This window comes from Mesoplodon densirostris, chromosome 16, assembly GCF_025265405.1.
Source record: "Mesoplodon densirostris isolate mMesDen1 chromosome 16, mMesDen1 primary haplotype, whole genome shotgun sequence".
Lineage (NCBI taxonomy): Eukaryota > Metazoa > Chordata > Mammalia > Artiodactyla > Ziphiidae > Mesoplodon > Mesoplodon densirostris.
The window spans coordinates 70,025,767-70,046,475 of NC_082676.1; the positions used below are offsets into that span (position 1 = coordinate 70,025,767).

Below are 20,709 nucleotides of genomic sequence, written 5' to 3' on the forward strand. Positions count from 1 at the left end.
TGAATCGTCTCAGGTCCCGCCTTTTCCCAGGAACCTGGGACCAGCCTCCGTGCCTGCCTGCCCGGGGCAGGAGGGTCCCCCCGCTGCCTCTGAAGGACTGGTTTCTTCCTCTCTGCATCTCATTCTCTTGTCCACGGGCCTTCCAGTTCTCAGAGTCCCCATCTCAGCCAGCGTGGGAAACTTACAGGCTGACCAGCAGGACGCTGAGTGGGACAACTGACACACATCAGGCAAGTTTCCATTCTCTCCAGGCTCACGAAGCAGACGGCAAGGCCGGCTCAGGGAAATCTCAACAACGGACCCAAACCACTGACTAAATGTCTTTTTTTTTTTTTTTTTTTTTTGATAAACCTTTGTGACATGTAGTTGTGGTTTGGAGCTAACTGATCTGCGCTTATTAATAAGTAGCCAATTTTGGTGATTCATGAGTGTCTGCTTTTCCCTAACAAGAGTTCAAGCTCCAGGAGGGAAGGGGAGAGACAGGGTGCAGGGTCTCCAGAGCCCTCTGTGCTCCCCTGAAACGCCCAGCAGAGTCCTGCTCAGGGGCGGCTGCGAGACGGTAACATTGTTTTCTATCCGATCAAGTGGAGCAGATGTTTGTCTCATCTCTTGCTTCCCTCTTCCGGAGCTGACACCAGGGAGAGTAAAGCAGTTTTAGAGAGAGGGGGTGGCGCAGTGGCTGAGAATCTGCCTGCTAATGCAGAGGACATGGGTTCGAGCCCTGGTCTGGGAGGATCCCACATGCCGCGGAGCAACTAGGCCCGTGAGCCACAACTACCGAGCCTGCGCGTCTGGAGCCTGTGCTCCGCAACAAGAGAGGCCGCGATAGTGAGAGGCCCGCGCACCGCGATGAAGAGTGGCCCCTGCTCGCCACAACTAGAGAAAGCCCTCGCACAGAAACGAAGACCCAACACAGCAAAAATAAATAAATTAATTAATAAACTCCTACCCCCAACATCTTCTTAAAAAAAAAAAAAAATATATATATATATATATCCACAGGATGTTTCAAATCACAGCCCAGATGTCTCTCTACACTTCAGATCCATTTATTCAAAAAAAAAAAAAAAAAAGAAGAAGTTTTAGAGGAAAAAGGGATGAATAAGCACGAGGCAAAATGTGGTGCGAAAACAGGGTAGTCGAAAATTCTCTTTAAAACCCTCAATATCAAGACAGGAATAAAGACACAGACCTACTAGAGAATGGACTTGAGGATATGGGGAGGGGGAAGGGTAAGCTGGCACAAAGTGAGAGAGTGGCATGGACATATATACACTACCAAATGTAAAATAGCTAGCTAGTGGGAAGCAGCTGCATAGCACAGGGAGATCAGCTCGGTGCTTTGTGACCGCCTGGAGGGGTGGGATAGGGAGGGTGGGAGGGAGACGCAAGAGGGAGGAGATATGGGGACATATGTATATGTATAACTGATTCACTTTGTTATAAAGCAGAAACTAACACACCATTGTAAAGCAATTATATTCCAAGAAAGATGTTAAAAAAAAAAAAGAACCCTCAATATCACTTAGGAAAGCATCCTAACCAAGTCTCAGTTATTCCAGCTGCATTACCCAGTCTGTGGAGTAACCAGGCTGCTGGCTGCCCTGACTGCTCCACACCCGGGTTGGGCCCTGGTGCTCTTCACTGGTCCACTTTCACTAGGAGACCAGGAAGGTTGGGGGGAGGAGAATGACAGCCGATTACAGGTGTTTGTCTGGCTCCTGCATCAGGCCTCACACACATCTGTGGTCTAGAGACACCTGGACCCCTTAAAGCAACAGCCAGACTCCATCCTGCCTGCATTTCTACCGCAATCCTGTTGCATATGACATAAGAAAGAAACTTATGCATCATTCTTTAAAGAAATTACAGCCCATTATAGATAGAAGAAACACAAGACAAAGGCTTCCTTCCATGTGCTAAGAAAAATCAAGAAGTGAGATAAGTTAAAGGGAGCTAGACCGAGGATGGAAATATCACTGAATTGCCTTCATGCGGGACAGTGGTTCTCAGCACTGCTTAGTTTTTAAAAGCAAGTCCCCATGCCCAGACCAAAAAATCCAAATCTCTGGTGGAGGGACCATCTGGATGGTATGGCTTCAAGGGTGACCCAGTGCACAGCTGAACCAGCACCACCGGGTTCGGGTATGGGATTACAGGTTAAAAAAATTCCTATGGATGCTTTATCATCTTTCCAAGAAGATACATTTTAAGTTTTTTAAAGAAGTGTCCTATGTACAGGGGTCAGGCTGAGCCAACTGGTGACGTGGGAGGGAGGGAGGGGCTGGGTCTCACAGCCCTTGCGGGGTGGTCGGTGGTTCTCAGGCCAGGTGGCAACGCGGCTCAGATGCAGCCCAGCGCGCTGCGGGCAGAGTGGGTGGCCCAGAGCTCATGAACGGACAGCAACATCAGAGAACTTGTATTTGGGGGACACTTGTGGATGGCCTGAGTATAGTTCTGGGCTGTCCTGCTCTGTAGCTGTGGTTCTGACGTCTGGGATGGTCCCCACAGGCAGGATGTGTGGCCAGCATCTCATGGGTAGTGGCCCCGTTTGCACGCACCCCCAAGAGACGGGCCAACGCAGGCGGAGGGGACTCCAGGACAAGGGGAGGAACCAGGAGGCACAAGTGCCACGTGGAAACAGGAGGGAAGAGGGTGGCACAGGATGGAGTGAGGAAAAACCCAGACTGGCGGGGTGGTGAGGGGACCGCCCAGGGGACGTCTGTGGAGGGCTCCTACGTGCCGGGCGCTATCCTCAGCCCCTTACACATACTAACTTGCTGAGCCTTATGAATGCCCTTCAGTTCGTATTATTGGGTACTGTGTAGAAGGTACTGCTGTTAGACCCATTTTACAGAATTGGACTACGGGCTGCAGAGCAACATGAACTTGACCGAGGCCACAGGCTGCACAAAGAGGACATCAGAGCCTGGCCCTCTGATAGGACACATCCCCCTTACAGCTGGGGAGGCTGGCTCCAGGCTAGAACTGGAAGGTTCTGGCCAGTGTTGAGCAATGGGTCGGGGGACAGGAAGACAGTGGGATCTGAGGCTGGAGCAAGGGCAGGCCAGGCCGCACTGTATCCAGCACCAAGGGAGGAAAATACAAACCCCGGGACACGAAGGTTGGCCCGAGGCTTGCTGACGGCTCCGCCTTCTCCCTCCACTCCAGTACTCGGGGCCCGGATCCTGCTGTGTTCCTAGCACCCCCAGAACGTTGAAGCCCCTCGCGGCCTTGGGACGGCCCCCTGGAGCCCTGGAGCTTGACCTACCCGGGCACCTGGGAGCATCTGATGTGCGTCTGTTGACTACATGAAGTCGGGGCGTACTCTGGGTTTCAGTTCCCTGATCTGTTCGATGTGGTCAGTTAGAAGGATTCTGTAGCTACAGCTGCTAGGCGACCCCACAGACCTTCACGGTCCCATGGGCGTACTGGCCAACAAACGCAGAAACTGCCACCGTGACAGGAACGAGCAGAACCCACAGCAGCACAGAGCATGCGCTGGGAGCCCCAGTTCCTGCGGTCCTGTCAACGTCTTTCCCAAACCCCACTCTTATCTCATGAAGACTTCTTGAAGGACCACAAAGAGGGAGAAATAGCTTTCCCCAGCAGACTCGGTTCCAAAAGACACTGAGACAGTGTTCGCTTCTCTACTCCCAGAGGGGCTGCACAGGTTGTTTAAACTGAAAAACTCCCTTCTCACTGGCTGGTCAGGAGCTCTATGACCAAGGTCAACAACGACCAGTGTTAGGTGACAAACTACCCAGGGCAGCGGGGGCCGAGGGAAACGGTCACCCTCTGAGCCTGGGATGCTGTCCTGACACATGTGCTGACCTCACAGCGAGGAGAAGAGGGTGGAGGGGCTGAGGCTGGTGCCCCGGGTCATTCCTCATTGGTGGTGCAGCTTATCAGAATGTGAGGGGCTGGACGTGGGGTCTCCTGAAGCCCCTTCTAGCTTCACGGTCTACGATGCTCTTGGCTGGTTTCAGCAAATTTATGAGGAAGGTGAATACATAAGAAGTGCCATCCAGCAAAACCTTATTCAGACCGCTTTTGCAGGGAGGGAGGGAGGGAAAGAGGGGGACACATCGAATGAATCTGTGAAGTGACCACCCTCATCGAACAGGGAAATCCTTTCACCTTTGGGGGTTTAGAGTTAGTTCCACCTTGTGCTGTTTCTGCCGACTGACTTGATGGCTTACCGCCCAGCAAATGGCCGTGACGGGGTCACTGCAGAAGGGCTAGGACACCTGCCATCGGGGTTCTTAGCAAGTGAGAGATGGGTGCGGCTTCCTCCTCGAGCCAAAGGCTGGTGGGCTATGTGGCTGTGTAGCATCCACATGCCAGGTTCACTTTGGGGCCAATGTGTAACACATCTGCAGTCTCACGGGGACACTTGCCACCAGAATGACCCAGTGATCCCAGGCAGGATCTTCTGATAGCTTCTGCGAACTTAAAACAGTGATTTTGTTGTAGACAAGTATGACAAATCTTTTTCGTCAGGTAGGTGAGCACAATAAGCCTTTCCAAGAGTGCACCCTCCTGGGCGTGCAGATGCAAGTCTGCCGTTCTTGCACAGTAGCTGCAGTGGTGGCACCAGCCTGACACCGACTCAGGCTAATCTGGTTTAAGCTCCAAATATGACCTACATGAAAAGTGGCAGAGTCTGATGGGGCCTGGTGAGGAATTTCCTTCCACTTGCTCTAAATCCTGGAGCCTTTACAATCCAGCCCTATTGTGAAGGAGGAATTGCTTCCGACCAGATCTGGAGAAATCAGATGTGTTTATGCAGGGCTAACAAATAAACAAAGATCTGTGCTCCCTCTGCTGGCTCTCGACAGCACCATTAAAGCAGAAAGCCATCTTCAGCAAACGCGGTCAATTCACGTTTCCGGAGAAGGACCCCTCGTTTAACCTGGTTTTAGGCATTCTTTGAGAAAAACCCATCTTTGTCAACTTCTGAGCAAGGTACTTGAAAATGCTTACAATCAGACATCAAAGTACACATGCCAATAGTTCTCCACTCCCAAATTGCTAGCTGTGACTGTAATAGTGATTTGGGGATTCATTTATCAACAGACGTAAGTGGATTCCTCCAAGACTTTAAGGTCCAGACACGATCTTTAAAGCAGTTCTGGAAAAAAAAAAATCTCAAGTCCAAGCTAAAGTCCCTCTTGTTTTTGTTTTCTCCTTTAGTTTATAAGAGCAGCTTCCAAAAAGTAAAGATTTGTACTATTTATAGCCTTTCCGATAATGTCAAGCATTAGACTTGATTTTCCAAATCATTAGCATGCAGAAGAATGACCTCATGGTGAACAGATGCACTTGGCTATGAGCTGCAGTGATTACATCAGCCCCTCCCCTTCCAGTTAACTCTTTAAAGGCCTCTCTGCCACCCCCTTGCCTGGAAACATGCTTGAAAACACAAACTTAGTCTCTCACCCCCGTGTATCCGTGTATGTGTGTGTGTGTGTGTGTGAAATGCACATATACATACACGCATAAAACATAGATATGTACTTATATGTGTGTGTGTGTGTGTGTGTGTGTGTGTGTGTGTGTGTTTACTGCAGCCCGTATTTTATCACTGGCCACCTTTTAGAAATTGCTGGTCAATAAGGAAGGAGTCAAAAGAGATGCAAACTACAGAGCTGGGTGGAAAGTCAGCTCAAGTACCTTTTATGCTCTGGGCATTACCAACATGAGTAATGGGCAGAAGAGATATAGGGCAGGAGGTGTTTAAAGTAACATTTTTCTGACTGGGAAAATAGTTGTTCTGAACCTCTTTTAATAAGCTGAGCGCCCACCTGTTAGCCTAACAATAGAAGATCCTACGTGAGTCCAGATGCCCCTCTGGGCTGCCCTGGGTGACAGGCGGCAGTGCTGAGGTAGGGGAGCCTGGGGAGCAGGGGAGGCATTTCCCAGGGTACAGTGTGGGACGAACACAGTGTTCAGGCCACTGTCCCTGTGCTTGACCACAGGGCCCTGTTGCAAGGACACAAAGAAGATCTGAGCCCCGAGTTCCGCAGACGGTGCCTGTGAGCGGGGGCCTGAGGCCCTGCTCTGAAGACACCGCTGCCGAGATGGTGTGATCGGATCCTAAGAGCGCTGTGGGAGCTTAAGCCGCTCAGGGTCAATTTTTCCAGCTGGCTTGTCGCTTGGAAGAGCAGACCTCACCTCAATTTCTTAGTTTAAGCTGCCTGGCTCATCTGGGTTTGCCTGTACTTGTCCCACGAAAATAAAACACGGTGAAAAATGTTTTCATCTGTCGAAGTGGTAACTGACAGGGAACAGGGATTCCTCAAAAGCAAAACTGGTCTGAAAATGAGGATGTGGTTCTGAAAGTGGGCCTGTAAATGGGACAGAAATGTACCCCTCAGATTCCTGGGCAAACCAAGTTCATTTCTAGCTCTTTCCTGATGGTTGTCGTGGGCAGATACGCAAAGCGTTGAAAGAGAACATTAAGCCCAGACTTATGATCGCGCTCGTGGGTTGGGGCTGTATGCATAGAAAATGTTATCACTCCACATGGAATACCCTGAACCCTGCGTGTTATGACATGTGATACTGCTGTCAATAATTTGAAAAGAGGAAGGACTGGCATTTGTCTTGATATCTCATCTTTGGTTTCATGTCCCTTTCATACAGGTTCCCATGCCCACTCTTAACGAGCCGTCAGAACTTTTATCTGTTCAGTGACGTTCTTATAGCAGCCCGTCTCCAAACGGCAAGTCTTAAAACCCCCAAATCACTCCTAGAGGCTCACTTAAGATGTTGCCTACACATGGACTCATTTGAACTGCTTTAAATAATTATGAACTTCTGGGAAAGAGCAAATTAATTTATATAGAGACTAAAATATACATAGAAAATAAAGTTCCTCAATATTGGTTTCAATAACATCTTAATCAAGAGCCTTAAGAACATAACAGTTAAGAAGTGGAAACATCTAGTTATGACTTAATTTCATTTAATTTTAAAAAACAAAAAGCCTTCTCGAGATTAAAAAAAAAAAAAACTACGCTGCACTAAAAACTTCAGTCCCAGTACTTCAGGAGGATGGGAAAAAGCTGAATGAGATCTTTAAAAAACTAGCTTTGCTGTAGACCCTTCCTGTTCTCTCACCTATAAATTAGAAGTGATTTTAAACCTCTAGCCAGACTGGGTATGAAATCTTCATTTCCCTTGAAACTGATTTTTGTGTTTTTTTTTGGTTGTAGATAGAATGTTGGCAGTGTATAAAAGAATTCAATTCACAGCTGTTCTACTTTTTTAATGTAAGAAACATTAATCAAAGCTTTAAGTTATACGCTTTTCTCATGTTGCTTAGTATTCCAGTTCAACAAAGATCAATAGAGGCCATCCCTGTGTTTCTGGACGCCTCGCCAGGGAAGCAGAGGCGTGATTATGTTAATCTCGCAGCTCCCGCACCTCCGTGGCCGCTTATCTCCCAGGCCTTCTGCCTGCTGCTCCCGGCTCCCCGTGCGGGGCCAGCCTCTCCCTCTTATCTCCCGACAAAGCTCGGGGAGGCCAGGACTGGAGCCAGCGATGCTCAACAATGATGCATGGCTGATTTTATTTGTAAGTGATTTATTTCACCGAATTTAATTTTTTTCACTTTGAGTGTAAGATATTTGTTAACAAGTCAGAATGGGAGAAGCCAGGCAGCGATCAGAGGCAACGGACACAGGGCAGAAATCTAGTAGGCCCTCTAACAGTTGTGCCCGCCCTAGTGGAAGAGGAAGGAAGCCCCTCATCAAGGATTTCAACATGCATTGACTCCATATCCTATTTGCTTTCTGAAAGGCAATTAATCTGTAATTATATACAGAAATTTACAAGTCATTCTACTCTTTGGGAAAAAAAAAACCCCCACAGTAATCACATCACCAGTTTAAGTGCCAGCACATATTTTTTTTTCTTTCCTAAATTGGAAATATAAAAAGAGGTAAACCTAAAACCAACATTTAAAAAAAATTTCCACTGGCCTAATAAGTGAAAGTGATTGTGAGCCAGTGTTGGAGCAGGTCCACACCAGGTGCTGCTCTCGGCGGATGGTCCCTGGGACGCCGACCGCTCCAGAAGGAAAGCGAGCTCGTCACGCTGCCGTCACCATGGCCAAGGGACACTGTCCTCTCACTGCTCCCGCATTAATCCCTGACCCGAGCATCTCAGCAGCCTAAGCCCCATTAAGCATCGGTGGCAACGGCTTCGACGGCGCGGAACTCTTTTTTGACAAGTAAGCACTGATTCGGGGGTCGCTCTGAAACAACCCACACCCCCAAGTGAACCGGAGCACATGACTGACAACAAGTGCATTAACCTCGCTGGATGCGGAGGTTAACAGGATGGCGGGGGCAAAGGACGGGGCGAACAGCTTGGATACAAAACAAATCAGAATGAATGTCATCCCTCCTTTTGATATTCATTAGTGGATTCAGGGGGAGAATGCGCGGCTTCATACATTCGCGAGCATTTATCTGTGAAAAACGGGCGTACATCTGCGGTGCGAGCGTGTGGAGGGCACGAGGGGAGAATAAAGCGGCCACTCACCAGTTCCGCTGACGGAGTAGCTGGAAGACGGGGAGAAGACCTGGGCTGTGAAATCCTCAAACGTCATGACTTCGCGATGGTTCTGGATTACTGCTTCGAGATACAGGGCTCGCTCCTCGTAGCTGCAGGAGTCGGTTAAGGAAACAAGTGCTCATGCAGAATGACACGCAGAACAGCGACAGAGTTCACTTTGTGTTAAATACAATCATGCGTCTCTTACACTTGTGTGGGAAGAGGTACCTTGCAAGTTCGTGAACATCCTGTTGGAGAATTAAATATGAGTCATGATTCATGAGAAGTCATGATTCATGAGAACATTCCAATTTGGAGGCCCAAGTTTCCCTTAGATTTCAACTGCACCCAAACTAGTATCACTGAAAAAAAAATATATAAACCAATAGTTCCAGAATCACAGCAAAAGGTCATCAACCGGATTGGAACAAACAAAAACAGAGACATTGGTAGCGGCCTCATCCCTTTCTATCCACAACCGTGGGACAGAGCTGGATCGCCCCTTCTTAGTTCTGTGGATGAAACGTCCTTCTCAGCCTACTGATAAAATGAATCGATACTCCAAGCAATAATTGGTGACACACACTTAAAAAATAAGACCACTGGGCAGAGGGAAGGCCAGGAAGGTATGCTCTGAAGGGCACCAGAGCCTCAAGCCGAGATAAGCCACGAGCATTAGAAAATAAGAATAAGTGGGGAGAATCTAGCAGGGAGCGTACAATGCAATATTAAAAAAAGAAGACTATTGCCTTTTAATTAAAACTGCAGTCTGGAACACACGCATTCAAATGTGTAATCAAAAACCAGTCACCAATAAAACTTAGAAGCGTAACACGCTGAAGCAACTTTCCAGCTGTCTTAATAGGACCCCTGCGTGTGGCAGCCTTTCACAGGGCAGAAAGCAAATCTTCCCCTTTTGTGTGTGGCTTCTGTTTCCTCGGAAGGTGAATCATGCCTCCCCATAACAGGATAACGTCAGGACAATCTGACAGCGGATGGAGGTGCCACATGTAGGGTTTTATGAATTAACACTCGGGGGAGTCGGCGTGATGTCTTAGCCCCCCTTCCTGTGATCAACACAAAAGTTAAGAGACATGTTTTAGTTGTTTTGAAAATCGTGCTAATTCTCCAGGAACAGGGGGAATGAGGGTCACCGCCAGTTTATTATGTGCAGCTCCAGAAGGGCAAAAGTAATTCTAGCATTTCTCACCATATTTTAAAGCGATCTTTTCAAAATGGCCTCTTTTAAAAATGTAAGTTGGGGAAAATTATGCCCTTCCAATAAGCTGTCGATAAGCATGTGTTTTAAAAGAGGAGAATATTTTTCTATTCTTTTGGCAGAGGATGCTCACGAGCTTCCCGGGAGAGGCTCTTCCCCTCCTCCTCCTCCTTTTATTACATTCAGGGAAGGGTTTTCACCCTGGGAGGAGACCAGAGACATTCTAGGGCTGGCTGTGCATACGTGGTAGCCACGAGCCGTAGGTGCCTAGCTACACTGAAATTTAAACTAATAAATACAAAGAAATAGAAATTCGGTTCTTCTGTCCTACTCGTCGTATTTCAAGCATGCACAGCCACGTGTGGCCAGGGGCCACCGGCCTGGATTGTGCAGATACAGGACACGCCCATCACTGGGGAAAGCTTTCCTGGGCTGCGCTATTCCAGAATTTCTCTGCAGGCCGGCTCTATGCAACTTTTAAAGAGGAACATGAGTTTAAAGGTTCAAAAGTGGCCCCTCCGATGATATATGATGGTTTACAGAGATGGTCACAGCATCCTGAGGCCTGGCTGCGTGAGCCTGCATGGCGGGCTGAACTCCGGGTGACTCGCCTTCCCGGACAGGCTGCCCAGGCCTGGAGGGACCTGCTAATGCCATTCACGTCTCATTATGAACACGCTTATTCTGCACAGCACTTGGCTGTCACTGAGTGCGGCCCTCCGAGCCGCTGGGCCGCGAACAGCAGGACGCTAGGCCTGGACGGCCGGCTGGCGGACAGGCACTGTGACACTGAACTGGCACGTGCGGGCCCAGCAGGGGCCAAGCCAGGCGTGACAAATGACTCAAAAAGCTGAGCTCAACTTACGGCTGAAGACCACCTGAGCCTGTGGCCCTGTCAGCGCCCCTTCCCGGCCCCCTCTCAATGCAGTCTGCTCTCGGCCTCTGCAGGCCCGTCCTGCTGGGTCCCGAGGCCCCGCTGAGCCCAGACACCCACACACAGTGCTCGGATGTGAGGATGCTCTGGGCTGAAGACACGGCGGAGGCCACACATCTGGAGGGGGGGGCCGCGACGCTGACCGAGCTCACCGTCCACCACAAAGGGACGCCGTGTACACCACCACCTACAGGACCCGCAGGGTGGCCTGGCAGCCCCGTCCTGAGCGACACTCTCCTATTGTCCATAAATTTGTCCCTTGTCAAGGCTGAGAGATCTAGGCTCCTGAGGGCAAATCCAGCACTGGACTCTCAGGTTAATAATCCAGTTTTGAGATTCTCAGGTGCAATAAATATTTATGGTCTGACTCCTCAATGGAGGTACCATGGGAGCCAGAGCACAGAAGGGTGTGTTCAGGACAGGGTCCTCGAGGAAGGGGTGCTTCCTAGAAGGTTCCCTGGCTGTCACGTGGAGCAGACACTCCCCACCCCAGGCTGGGCTACACTGTGCTGAACTGGGTGTCGTCTCTCAGACAAACATCTGTTAGGGAATGGGGTGAGACCCGGAGAGCATGAAATGCGTTTGCACTCACAGCCCAAGCCAGGGCATGTAAACGCCATGACAAAGAGAAAACAAACATCACCCCAACTCTGGCACCATTTAGAAACAGCCAAGGAGCTCACGCATGCCAAAATCTTTTTTTTTTTTTTTTTTAAGTAGCTTTAAGAAAATGTAGCTCTGGGATCTTAACGGAATTTGTTAGTAGCACTACTATTAAGGGCAACTAACCAGGAGCAGTGTCTTCCATCATTTTCTTACCTAACATCCTTAGGGCTTCAATGCTGGTTGCTTTCTATTCAAAAAGGCATTTATAATTTAGACATCAAAGGCTTTATAAGGTTTGTCTCTTCACGTGTAAGACATGTTAAGACATGAACTGAATGCTGAAGTAATGCCAGGCAGTGGATGATTAGTGACCTCTGACCGGAAGCAGGTGGCTACGGAGGCACCTGGTCACACATCCAACACCTGTTTCAATACCAGCCTTTGCCCTTCTGCTCTCAGCAAGTTCACTAACAAATGTGAAACTTATATTCTCTCCTGAATTATTACCTCATTAAATAACACACACAGTACTTTTTAAAGAGAAAATTTCCCCTTGATTCCTCAATTCAGAGAACATTCAAATTACTAACTAGAAATCCATCTCGGTTTCCGGATAATTTTGAGTTTTTAGTGACCTACTCTGTCTACTCAATATTCCTCCACTTGAATAAAGAAGCCATATGTCTTCACTGGTTACATTTTCCCAAAAACCTCCAAGAGAACTTTCCTAAACCCTCAAGATAAACTCTGCTGGGCTGCAAGAGCCTGAAAATCCAAAGCCAAGTCCCCAAATTTATTCTGATTATTATTTGTTTTAATTTTTAGCAATGACAGTAGCAGCATGACAGTAAGAAAGGAGCTTGCTCTTCTCAGGAGGATGGGCTGGAGCTTGAACCCCACCCGCCAACTCCTCCCCAGTCCCCAGCCTCGGCTGCCTTCTGTGTACGGTGGGGATGCTGACGCTGACATCAGCTCTCGGGGCTGTGGGAAGATTAGATAGATTGGATAGAATCATCAGAGGAAGCATTGACCCAGGTCCCATCACACAAGAGAAGCACCATAAATGTGGATTTCCTGTTCCCCCTCATCTCCAATGTGGGTTTATGAGTTTGTCTTCCAGAAAGAACATGGTGGATAAATGAGGGGGTCTTCTATGTCAGGCTTTAGGCAACAGCCTCCTTTATGCTAGACCCACGTGAGCTGGGGTGAGTCCTGTGGTCTCCGTGTTACTGATCAAGAATGGATGCTCAAAGAGCTCAAGTGATTTCTCTAGAGCCACAGTCACTCAGGGGTGCAACTGGGACTAGAACTCGGGTCTTCTAATTTTACTGCTTTCAGCTAATATACTAAATTCTAAAACACATAAATTCTAAGTTCATGATCTTATGCAAGGTTGGGAATTAAACTCCAAATGAGAATAAATCAACTGACTTAAATATATATGGGCATAAAAGTCAACCTATAACTGAAACTTGAGTACATAGGTTTAAGCTGCATTGATACCCACAGACCACGCTGACTTTATACATTCATAAAAATAACAATTACTTCAGTTTTTGGCTTATTCAAAGCCAAAAGGTTATCTGGGAATAAATCTTGGGATAACTCCATTTTTTTTTTTTTTTAATTCAAGGAGTAAAGAGAACTGTTTGAAAGAGGCCATGTTGCAGATGGTACTTTTTCCCAAACCTTGAAACCCTTCTTTCCTGGACCTTCTCTGTACTTCCCAAGAGTGGACAGGGCCTTGGAGGAAGCGGCCTCTGGACACCCACTGATAAATGCAGCTGCACGGTGGAATACTATACAGCACTATACAGAAAATAATACATATACAGAAAATAAACTACAGGTCTGTGTATTAGCATGAATGAAACTCAAAACTACATTCAATGAAAAAAGCAAGTTACTGAAGAACACACATGGTGAAACTCTATTTACATAAAATTTAAAAACAGGCAGGGCTTCCCTGGTGGCATAGTGGTTGGGAGTCCGCCTGCCGATGTGGGGGACACGGGTTCGTGCCCCGGTCCGGGAGGATCCCACATGCCGCAGAACGGCTGGGCCTGTGGGCCATGGCCGCTGAGCCTGCACACCCAGAGCCTGTGCTCCACAGCGGGAGAGGCCACAGCGGTGAGAGGCCCGCGTACTGCAAAAAAAACAAAAACAAAAACAAAAAAACAGGCAAAGTGAAACATATTGCTGAGGGATGCACACATACGCAGTGAAACTCTAACAAGTGTTATCTCAGGGGCGGGGGTGGAGGTGGCCCATGGGAGGGTCTCAAACACATCGGTTGGTGAACATGGGGGGGTAAATGTTATATGTTTTCTAGTATGTATAAAACAGTTCATAATAAAAATAAGCATCTGGTGACAATGGAATACAGCACAAATCAAGTGGATCCTTTCTTACCCACGGAAAGGACAGAATGAGCTTCTTTAAGCCAAAGTGGGGGGATAGGAAAGGTATGTTGGTTGTTAGGGATAATGATGGTAGAAAAGTCCATTTGATTCAGACACGGAGAAAGCAGAAAACAGCCAGTGCCATTTTTAGTTAGTTTTTTACTATTAGCTAAAAATATTAGCTATTTTTGTTGTTGTTTTTTGGCTGCAGTGCGTGGCTTGAGGGATCTCAGTTCCCTGACCAGGGACTGAACCCGGGCCATGGCAGTGAAAGTCCAGAATCCTAACCATTAGGCCACCAGGGAACTCCCTAGCTATTTTTATTAGTTCCAGAAATAGGCCAAAATATTAGAGCTCAACATTTTCAGAATGTCATGGAGAACTTTGACAGGTGGGATTTAAAGAGCTTGCCTCAAACATGGATACACACACCATTCAGGGGGCCGGGGGTGCGACTGCGAAAAAAATACGTTTTCCTACAGAAATTCTTTGCTAGACTTGCTATGCACCAAGGATGAACTAGAGAGCGGTCAAAATCTTACAGATATCCGCGGACCCAGGCGTATGATCTCTGCGTATGATCTCACTCTGCTTCGAAAACCTGATCTCCAGTGACTTTGTCCTTTCCAAAAAGCAAGTCCACCTTCACACAAGTGTTCACCCATTCAAGAAACGAGTACTGAGCACCCACGTGAGCCCGGTGATGGGCACGCAACTGGGAGAAGGTCAGAGATGCTGTCCCCGCCCTCACCAAGCCTGCGTTCCAGCAGGGACAAGCCTGCAGGCTAAGGCTCACTGTCCTCACGTTAGTGTCAGGTAGGACATAGGGACAAGAGGGGCAGGCTTTCTGAATAGGTGGCAGGGAAGGGGTTAACCACTGTGAGGGCCTGGAGGGGGGATGATAAGAGCATATCTGGAGCCAGGAGTCAGGAGCTGGAAGCGGGGAGTTTCAGGGGAAGGAGGCTGGAGCCACAGGGCAGCAGGAAGGGCGGGGTTGGGTCACTGGAGGCCTGCATGGTCTGAGGCACGGGAGCAGTAGTGTCTTCCCGAGGTGTTTTGCTCACCCTTAGAAGATCTGCCAGCACTGAGGCAAGTCCAGAGCGCCCTCGAGGTTTGGAGAGGCTGATGCTGACTTGCATCTCTATGTTCAAGCAACGGGCTTCTACAAACGTCTTAATATTTTAGACTTATTCTTCACCTAATTTCAGAAGTGAATGACATATATATGGTCAGGTTGGTTGACGGCCCTGACTTGGAAGGAAAAGGGTGTGGAGCAGAGGCAGGGGAGGAAGCAGCCTCCCCGGGTGACCGTGGGAGGAAGAGGTATAGGTGAGAAGAGCGGACGCTCCTCACACAAGGACAGACCCCAGGCTCACAGAAACCCGGGGAGAAGGACATTACTTAGGACAGCTGTGGATGCAGGAAAGCACCCCTGAATATATCCACAGATACACTTTAAACCTAGGAAGATGATAAGCCCACAGTGGCAGACCCTGAGCTCTGAGAAGGAACGGCTAAGGATAGTTTACAAAACTAGGAAATGAATGAGCTGATGTCTTCTGTTGGGCCCACGACCAGGAGCTTTTGGAATAGATGCAGAGGGTGATAATAACACATTTTCATTTCTCAGGTGATGTTTTGAATATTGACCGAAGGATAAACCTTTAAAATGCTACTGGTCTTAGGTATGACACCAAAAGCACAAGCAACCAAAATAAAAATAGGAAAATGAGAGTTTATCAAAATAAGAACTTCTGTACTTCAAAGGACTCTATCAAGTGAGTGAAGACACAACCCACAGAATGAGGGAATGTATTTGCAAATCATTGACCCAATAGGCATCTCATATTCAGAATATATAAAAATACTTATAACTCAATAATAAAATACAGCACAATTAAATAGACATTTCTCCAAAGAAGATATCTACATGACTGACAAACACATGAACAGATGCTCAGCATCCTTTAGTCATCAGGGCAATGGAAATCCAACCACAGTGAGAAAGCACGTCACACCTACTGGGATGGTTATGATCAAAAGGACAAGGATGAACAAGTGTCGGTGAGGATGCAGAGACACTGGAGGGAAAGTAAAAGGGTGCAGCCACTGTAGGAAAGTTTGGAAGTTTCCCATAAAGTTACACATATGATCCAGAAAATCCACTTCTAGGTATGTACCCAAGAGAACTGAAAATATACCTTCACACAAAAATGTGTACACAAATGTTCACAGCAGTATTATTCGTAATTGCCCCTAAGTGGAAACAGCCCAACTGTCCATAAACTGACGACAATGTAATATTGTTCGTATATTCATAAAAAAGGAATAAAATACTGAACATGCTACAACATGAGTGAAACTTGAGAAGGGAACTATGCTATGCGAAAGAAGCCAGATACAAAAGGCCTCGCACTGTGTGAACTGATTCCTATAAATGTCCAGAATAAGAAAACCCATAGACAGAAAAGAAATTAGTGATTGCCAGGGACTGGGGGGAGGAGGGGATGAGGAGTGACTACTGATGGGGATGGGGGCACAAAAATGCTCTGGAATCGGACAATCTGGTGAAGAGACTAAAAACCACTGAATTTTAGGTATGTGAATTATACCTCAATGAAAAACTGTCCCCCCAAATGCCTCTGAGTACACGGTACATGCGATGCATTGTGGGGAAGGTCTTCTGATTAAAAGGTCCTCACTGACCACAATCCAGAACAAGTGGAAAGGTGGCCTGGCCATGCTAAAATGTGGCGTTTATTCACGGAAGATCCCTGAACCGTGTGCCAGGGGTTCTTCTAGGAGTTGGAGAGACCAGGATCAAAAAGAGACAGCTTTGTCCCTCACGGTACCCACAGCTTATCTGAAAAGACAGCCACAAACTCATCATTTGCCAGGCGGGCAGGACCTGCATAGGGCACAGGGACCCAGTGGGTGGAGGGGCTCCCTGAGGGCCTGTGGTAATGGGAGGAGCGCAGGGTCTCTAGCCCCTGAGAGAACCACCGCTGGAGGTTCTGCAACAGCAGACAGGTCTACTCTGTACTTGAGAGGTCATGGGGCGGGGCGGGGCGGTGGGGATGGAACAAGGGGAGGGACGTGTGTGAAAGGGCCCAGAGGAAGGGCCACTAGTCAGAAAGAGGGAGGAGAGACGGGCCTCTGGAGAGCAGAGGTGGAGGGGAATGGAGGTGCTGTGGACCGCAGGATGCTCTGGTGGGCGTGGGGACACTCGCTCTGGCCAGACCGCAGGGCTGTGGCTTAGGTTCAGAGGTGGATGCAGAGGATGGAGAGGGGATGGGAGTGTGCAGGGTCTGAAGGCGTCAGGGAAGTAGTGCTGGGGAAGAGGCTCGGTCGAGGCCTGGGCTGGAGATGAATGGCCCCGAGTCACGGACTTGGAGCCGGTCCTGGAGGAGACCAGGGGAGGACGCACACTGGGAACTCCCTCCTCCCCACTGCGGATTGGGGGCAGAAGCCCGCGGAGGAGGGAACAAGACAGCAGGAGAGGGAGGGCAGGAGCCTGGGGCCATGTGTTTCTGGAGGGAGGGGCCTCCGCTCACGTGTCTCAGGTCTGCTCCCTTAACCTCTTCCCTGGTACCTGCCACCCGGAGGGAGAGATACTCCACAGGTGGGCTGGGCTGGCGTTTGATAATCCGAAATAAATGGATGAAATTCCATAATAAATCAAGACAGGAGCAGGTGCCAGGTACAGCCTAAAGCCATACATCATTTTTTACAAAGATTTTGTTTGTCTTTCAAATATAATGCAAATTTAAATTCTAGGACTCTTTAAGACCCCAAATAAATGAATCATTCAAACTAAATGTCACAGCCTGGAAACGGATAAAGAGGACGACTTCACTGAACAATGTAGCCAAAGAGATAGATGTCTGGGAAAAGGAAATTAAACACATAAGATATTAGATTAGGTTTCAGACCCTAATGGTACACTCCTGGAGAGGAAACAGCGCACCACTGCTAAGAAAGGAGAAAAGACACATTTAACCAAGTTTAAGAATAATTCTGAGGAAATGACCAGAGTAAATGGAAATGGGGAAAAATAGATTTTCTTCAGGCTATTAAATTACAGACTTTTGGAGAAGGTCTGCTCTCATAGGCATAGGGAAAGGAAGGTCTTGCTCTTAGGATGGGAGGAGCTCCGAGGGTGCGAGGGACTGATGTCCGGTTTGATTAGGAACGTTCGCATCAGCTCTTCGCAGGCATCTATGTGGGAGGAGCACACCCTCAGTCACGCGCTTTTTTTCCATTTCCAACCTCCCCAGCGCCCCGCGTGTCTCACCTTCCGTAAATCACCAGGCAAGAAAGGGCCCTGTGACACCGTCCCTCCAAGCCTCACCTCAGTAAAAACATAAGTGATGAGAAAAACAGGCGTTTGGCCTCTTTCCCATCTAGAGGCTGCACTGTCGAGTGAATGAGCAGAGACAGCAGAGACCCCGCTGGCTGCTTTGCTGATGAAACGACCCAAGAAGTGACTGATGAGGACCACGGTCGGCCAGGCTGATGCCAATACCTTGGTTTCTGGGTGGAAGGGACTCAGTGTCACCTGAACTGTTTCTCTTTCACAGATTCTCACTCATCCCAGAGCTACGGTGTGTTAGGAGCTAACAAATGGGCTCTCAACGTCAGTTAAAGAGATGACCACTGCTGACAATTTGTTGGCGTTTAATATCCACGAAGTTACAACCAAGTGGAAAACAATTAGAAATGCGGAACTGTCTCTAACTGTCTTAGACTCTCTTTGTGGCAAGGAATAAAAAGGGTCGACAATTAAATAGCAGTACATGTGGATTTTAAACTCTATCATCGCTGACTGTAAGGGACAAGTTATTAAATAATATATGTGAGGGCTTCCCTGGTGGCGCAGCGGTTGAGAGTCCGCCTGCCGATGCAGGGGACATGGGTTCGTGCCCTGGTCCGGGAGGATCCCACATGTCGCAGAGCGGCTGGGCCCGTGAGCCATGGCCGCTAGGCCTGCACGTCCGGAGCCTGTGCTCCGCAACGGGAGAGGCCACAACGTTGAGAGGCCCGCGTACCGAAAAAAAAAAAAAAGTGACAGGTATTATTTAGTGCAACGTAATTTGAAGTAAATCATCCTATATTTAGTCCTCAACCACTCTCACTATGGAGAAGAAAGCCAGTTCCATGTGACCTATGGATTGGTTTCTATCCGGGTTGATTCTAAAAGTAAAATGGATTCATGATGGTACATGATAGATAAGAGAACAAAATCCAAAAGGCCAAGAAAAGTCTTCTGTGGCAGATGTTCTGGTTATAATTTTCTTGAAATATTCTCAACTGTTGTCCATCACCAGCCCACTAGGCCCAGATGAAGTCAGGGTAGGCTCAGGCAGAATTATATTTTGCAGTCCCAAGTACTTGCACCAAGCTCTGTACAGATTTTCTTGAGTTTTCATTTCCAAAAACAATTTTGAGGAAATACTCCTTTTTACGATGTTTCAAAACTTTGAGCTGTATTTAAAAACGATAAATAAGACTGCATCTGAAAACAGAAAATAGTATTTCTATATTTCTGTGAAATAATTCTAGCTTAATGGCATCTTGAGTTTTCCAGGAAGATACTCATCTTAATACCAAATTATCAAATGACAAGAAGTAACTCCAAGAAAAGTTAGGGGTTTACCAAATGCAAGCGACCTGGAAACTGAGGACAGCAGCGCCTGTGAAGGGGGCAAACGGGCCTCCCGGGGCCCATCCAGACTCAGTTCTAGTGGGTAAAACAGGGCGTCACTCACAGCACACCTGAGTGATAACCACAGCAGCCGACCCGTACCTGAAACTCAATACATCCACAGACTTATCACTTAGAGTGAAAAAATACTGCCCAAGTGATCAAAACCTAACTGGAAATTTGGGGGAATTCTAATAACGCAAAGCTCCTCCGTGATCAGGAGTAGCAAAACTGTGTTTGCCACATAATGTTAAAGCAGCTAATTTCTGGCAATTAGAAACAATGTGTGATGCCAGGGGCTCATGTAGGTTACGCTAAGCAGACACAAGGGTTGAGCTGTCCTGCCGAGTGGCCCCAGAGGCAGCCCTCTGAAGGGCTGCTCATCTGTGGACACGGCCGGGCCTGTCAATGGATCTGGGCCCCGAGCTGACCACAGGGGCCAGAGAAGCCCTGAGAACCCCAGCCTTGTTCGTTCTGTGACCAGGAAAGGGGTTTTGAGCAGCTGGAGGGCAAAAAGCATCTCTTTTACTCTTTTTACACCTGTCTCAGCATTTGGATCAGTGTTAGGTTAAAACAAAGCGATGATCAGGAAGCATACAAAGTCACTTAAATAATGTAGTGGGAAATTGTTGTGCTTTGCCTTCAAGGTTGGCCAGACTTCCCAGGGGTTACTGGAATGACTCTGGTTTCACAGGGACTCAATATGGGGTTCTACGACCTCTGCTTATCTTAGTTCTAGGCTGTGCAGAGAAAACAAAATACATACACACAGTTCTGTCATAAACAGTTTGTCTAGAGGAGAGTCTAGGTGCTTGAGTGGTCCTTCCAGCACCTTCCAAAAAAAGGAGGAGAGAAATGGCACTTCCTCACGAGGCCCCAGTGAAGAGCGCTGGGTAAGGACCCGCCTGTGGCCATGTGTTCCTGGCGGGGGAGGGACACGCTGTCTGATGAAGCCGAGGAGGCCTGGGGGACGCCCGGTGCCAGCATCCAGCACGGATGCTGCAGGTTCTCAGAGACAGGAGGCACCTCACAGAGTACAGGACTCGCTTTCACGAACTCAGACAAGTCCTGTTCTGACAGCCCTTCAGGTGAGGTGCCTGTGGGTGGCACAGAAATCCAAAGGTGCCCCGAGTGTGAGCGCCCCCGTCACAGGCTCTGTTTAGACGGTGAGACTGATGGAAACAGTCAAGTGCTTTGCAGGGTCCAGCACTGTGCGAGGCCTTTTAGAGGCCGTTATCTGCCTCACTTATCCTCATGACCCCGTGTATGGTCTGTACTG

General features: G+C 48.2%; 1 protein-coding gene across 4 annotated transcripts in view; it reads right to left on the reverse strand.

Moving 5' to 3' along the window:
- The window catches only part of RALGAPA2 (Ral GTPase activating protein catalytic subunit alpha 2), a 285,182-nt gene that overhangs the window by 14,079 nt on the left and 250,394 nt on the right, over positions 1-20,709 (reverse strand). For all 4 annotated transcript variants that reach the window (XM_060120092.1, XM_060120091.1, XM_060120089.1 and 1 more), the window contains one exon: positions 8,554-8,675. In XM_060120092.1, the coding sequence (XP_059976075.1) occupies positions 8,554-8,675 (122 nt within the window). The remainder of the gene's footprint in view (positions 1-8,553; positions 8,676-20,709) is intronic.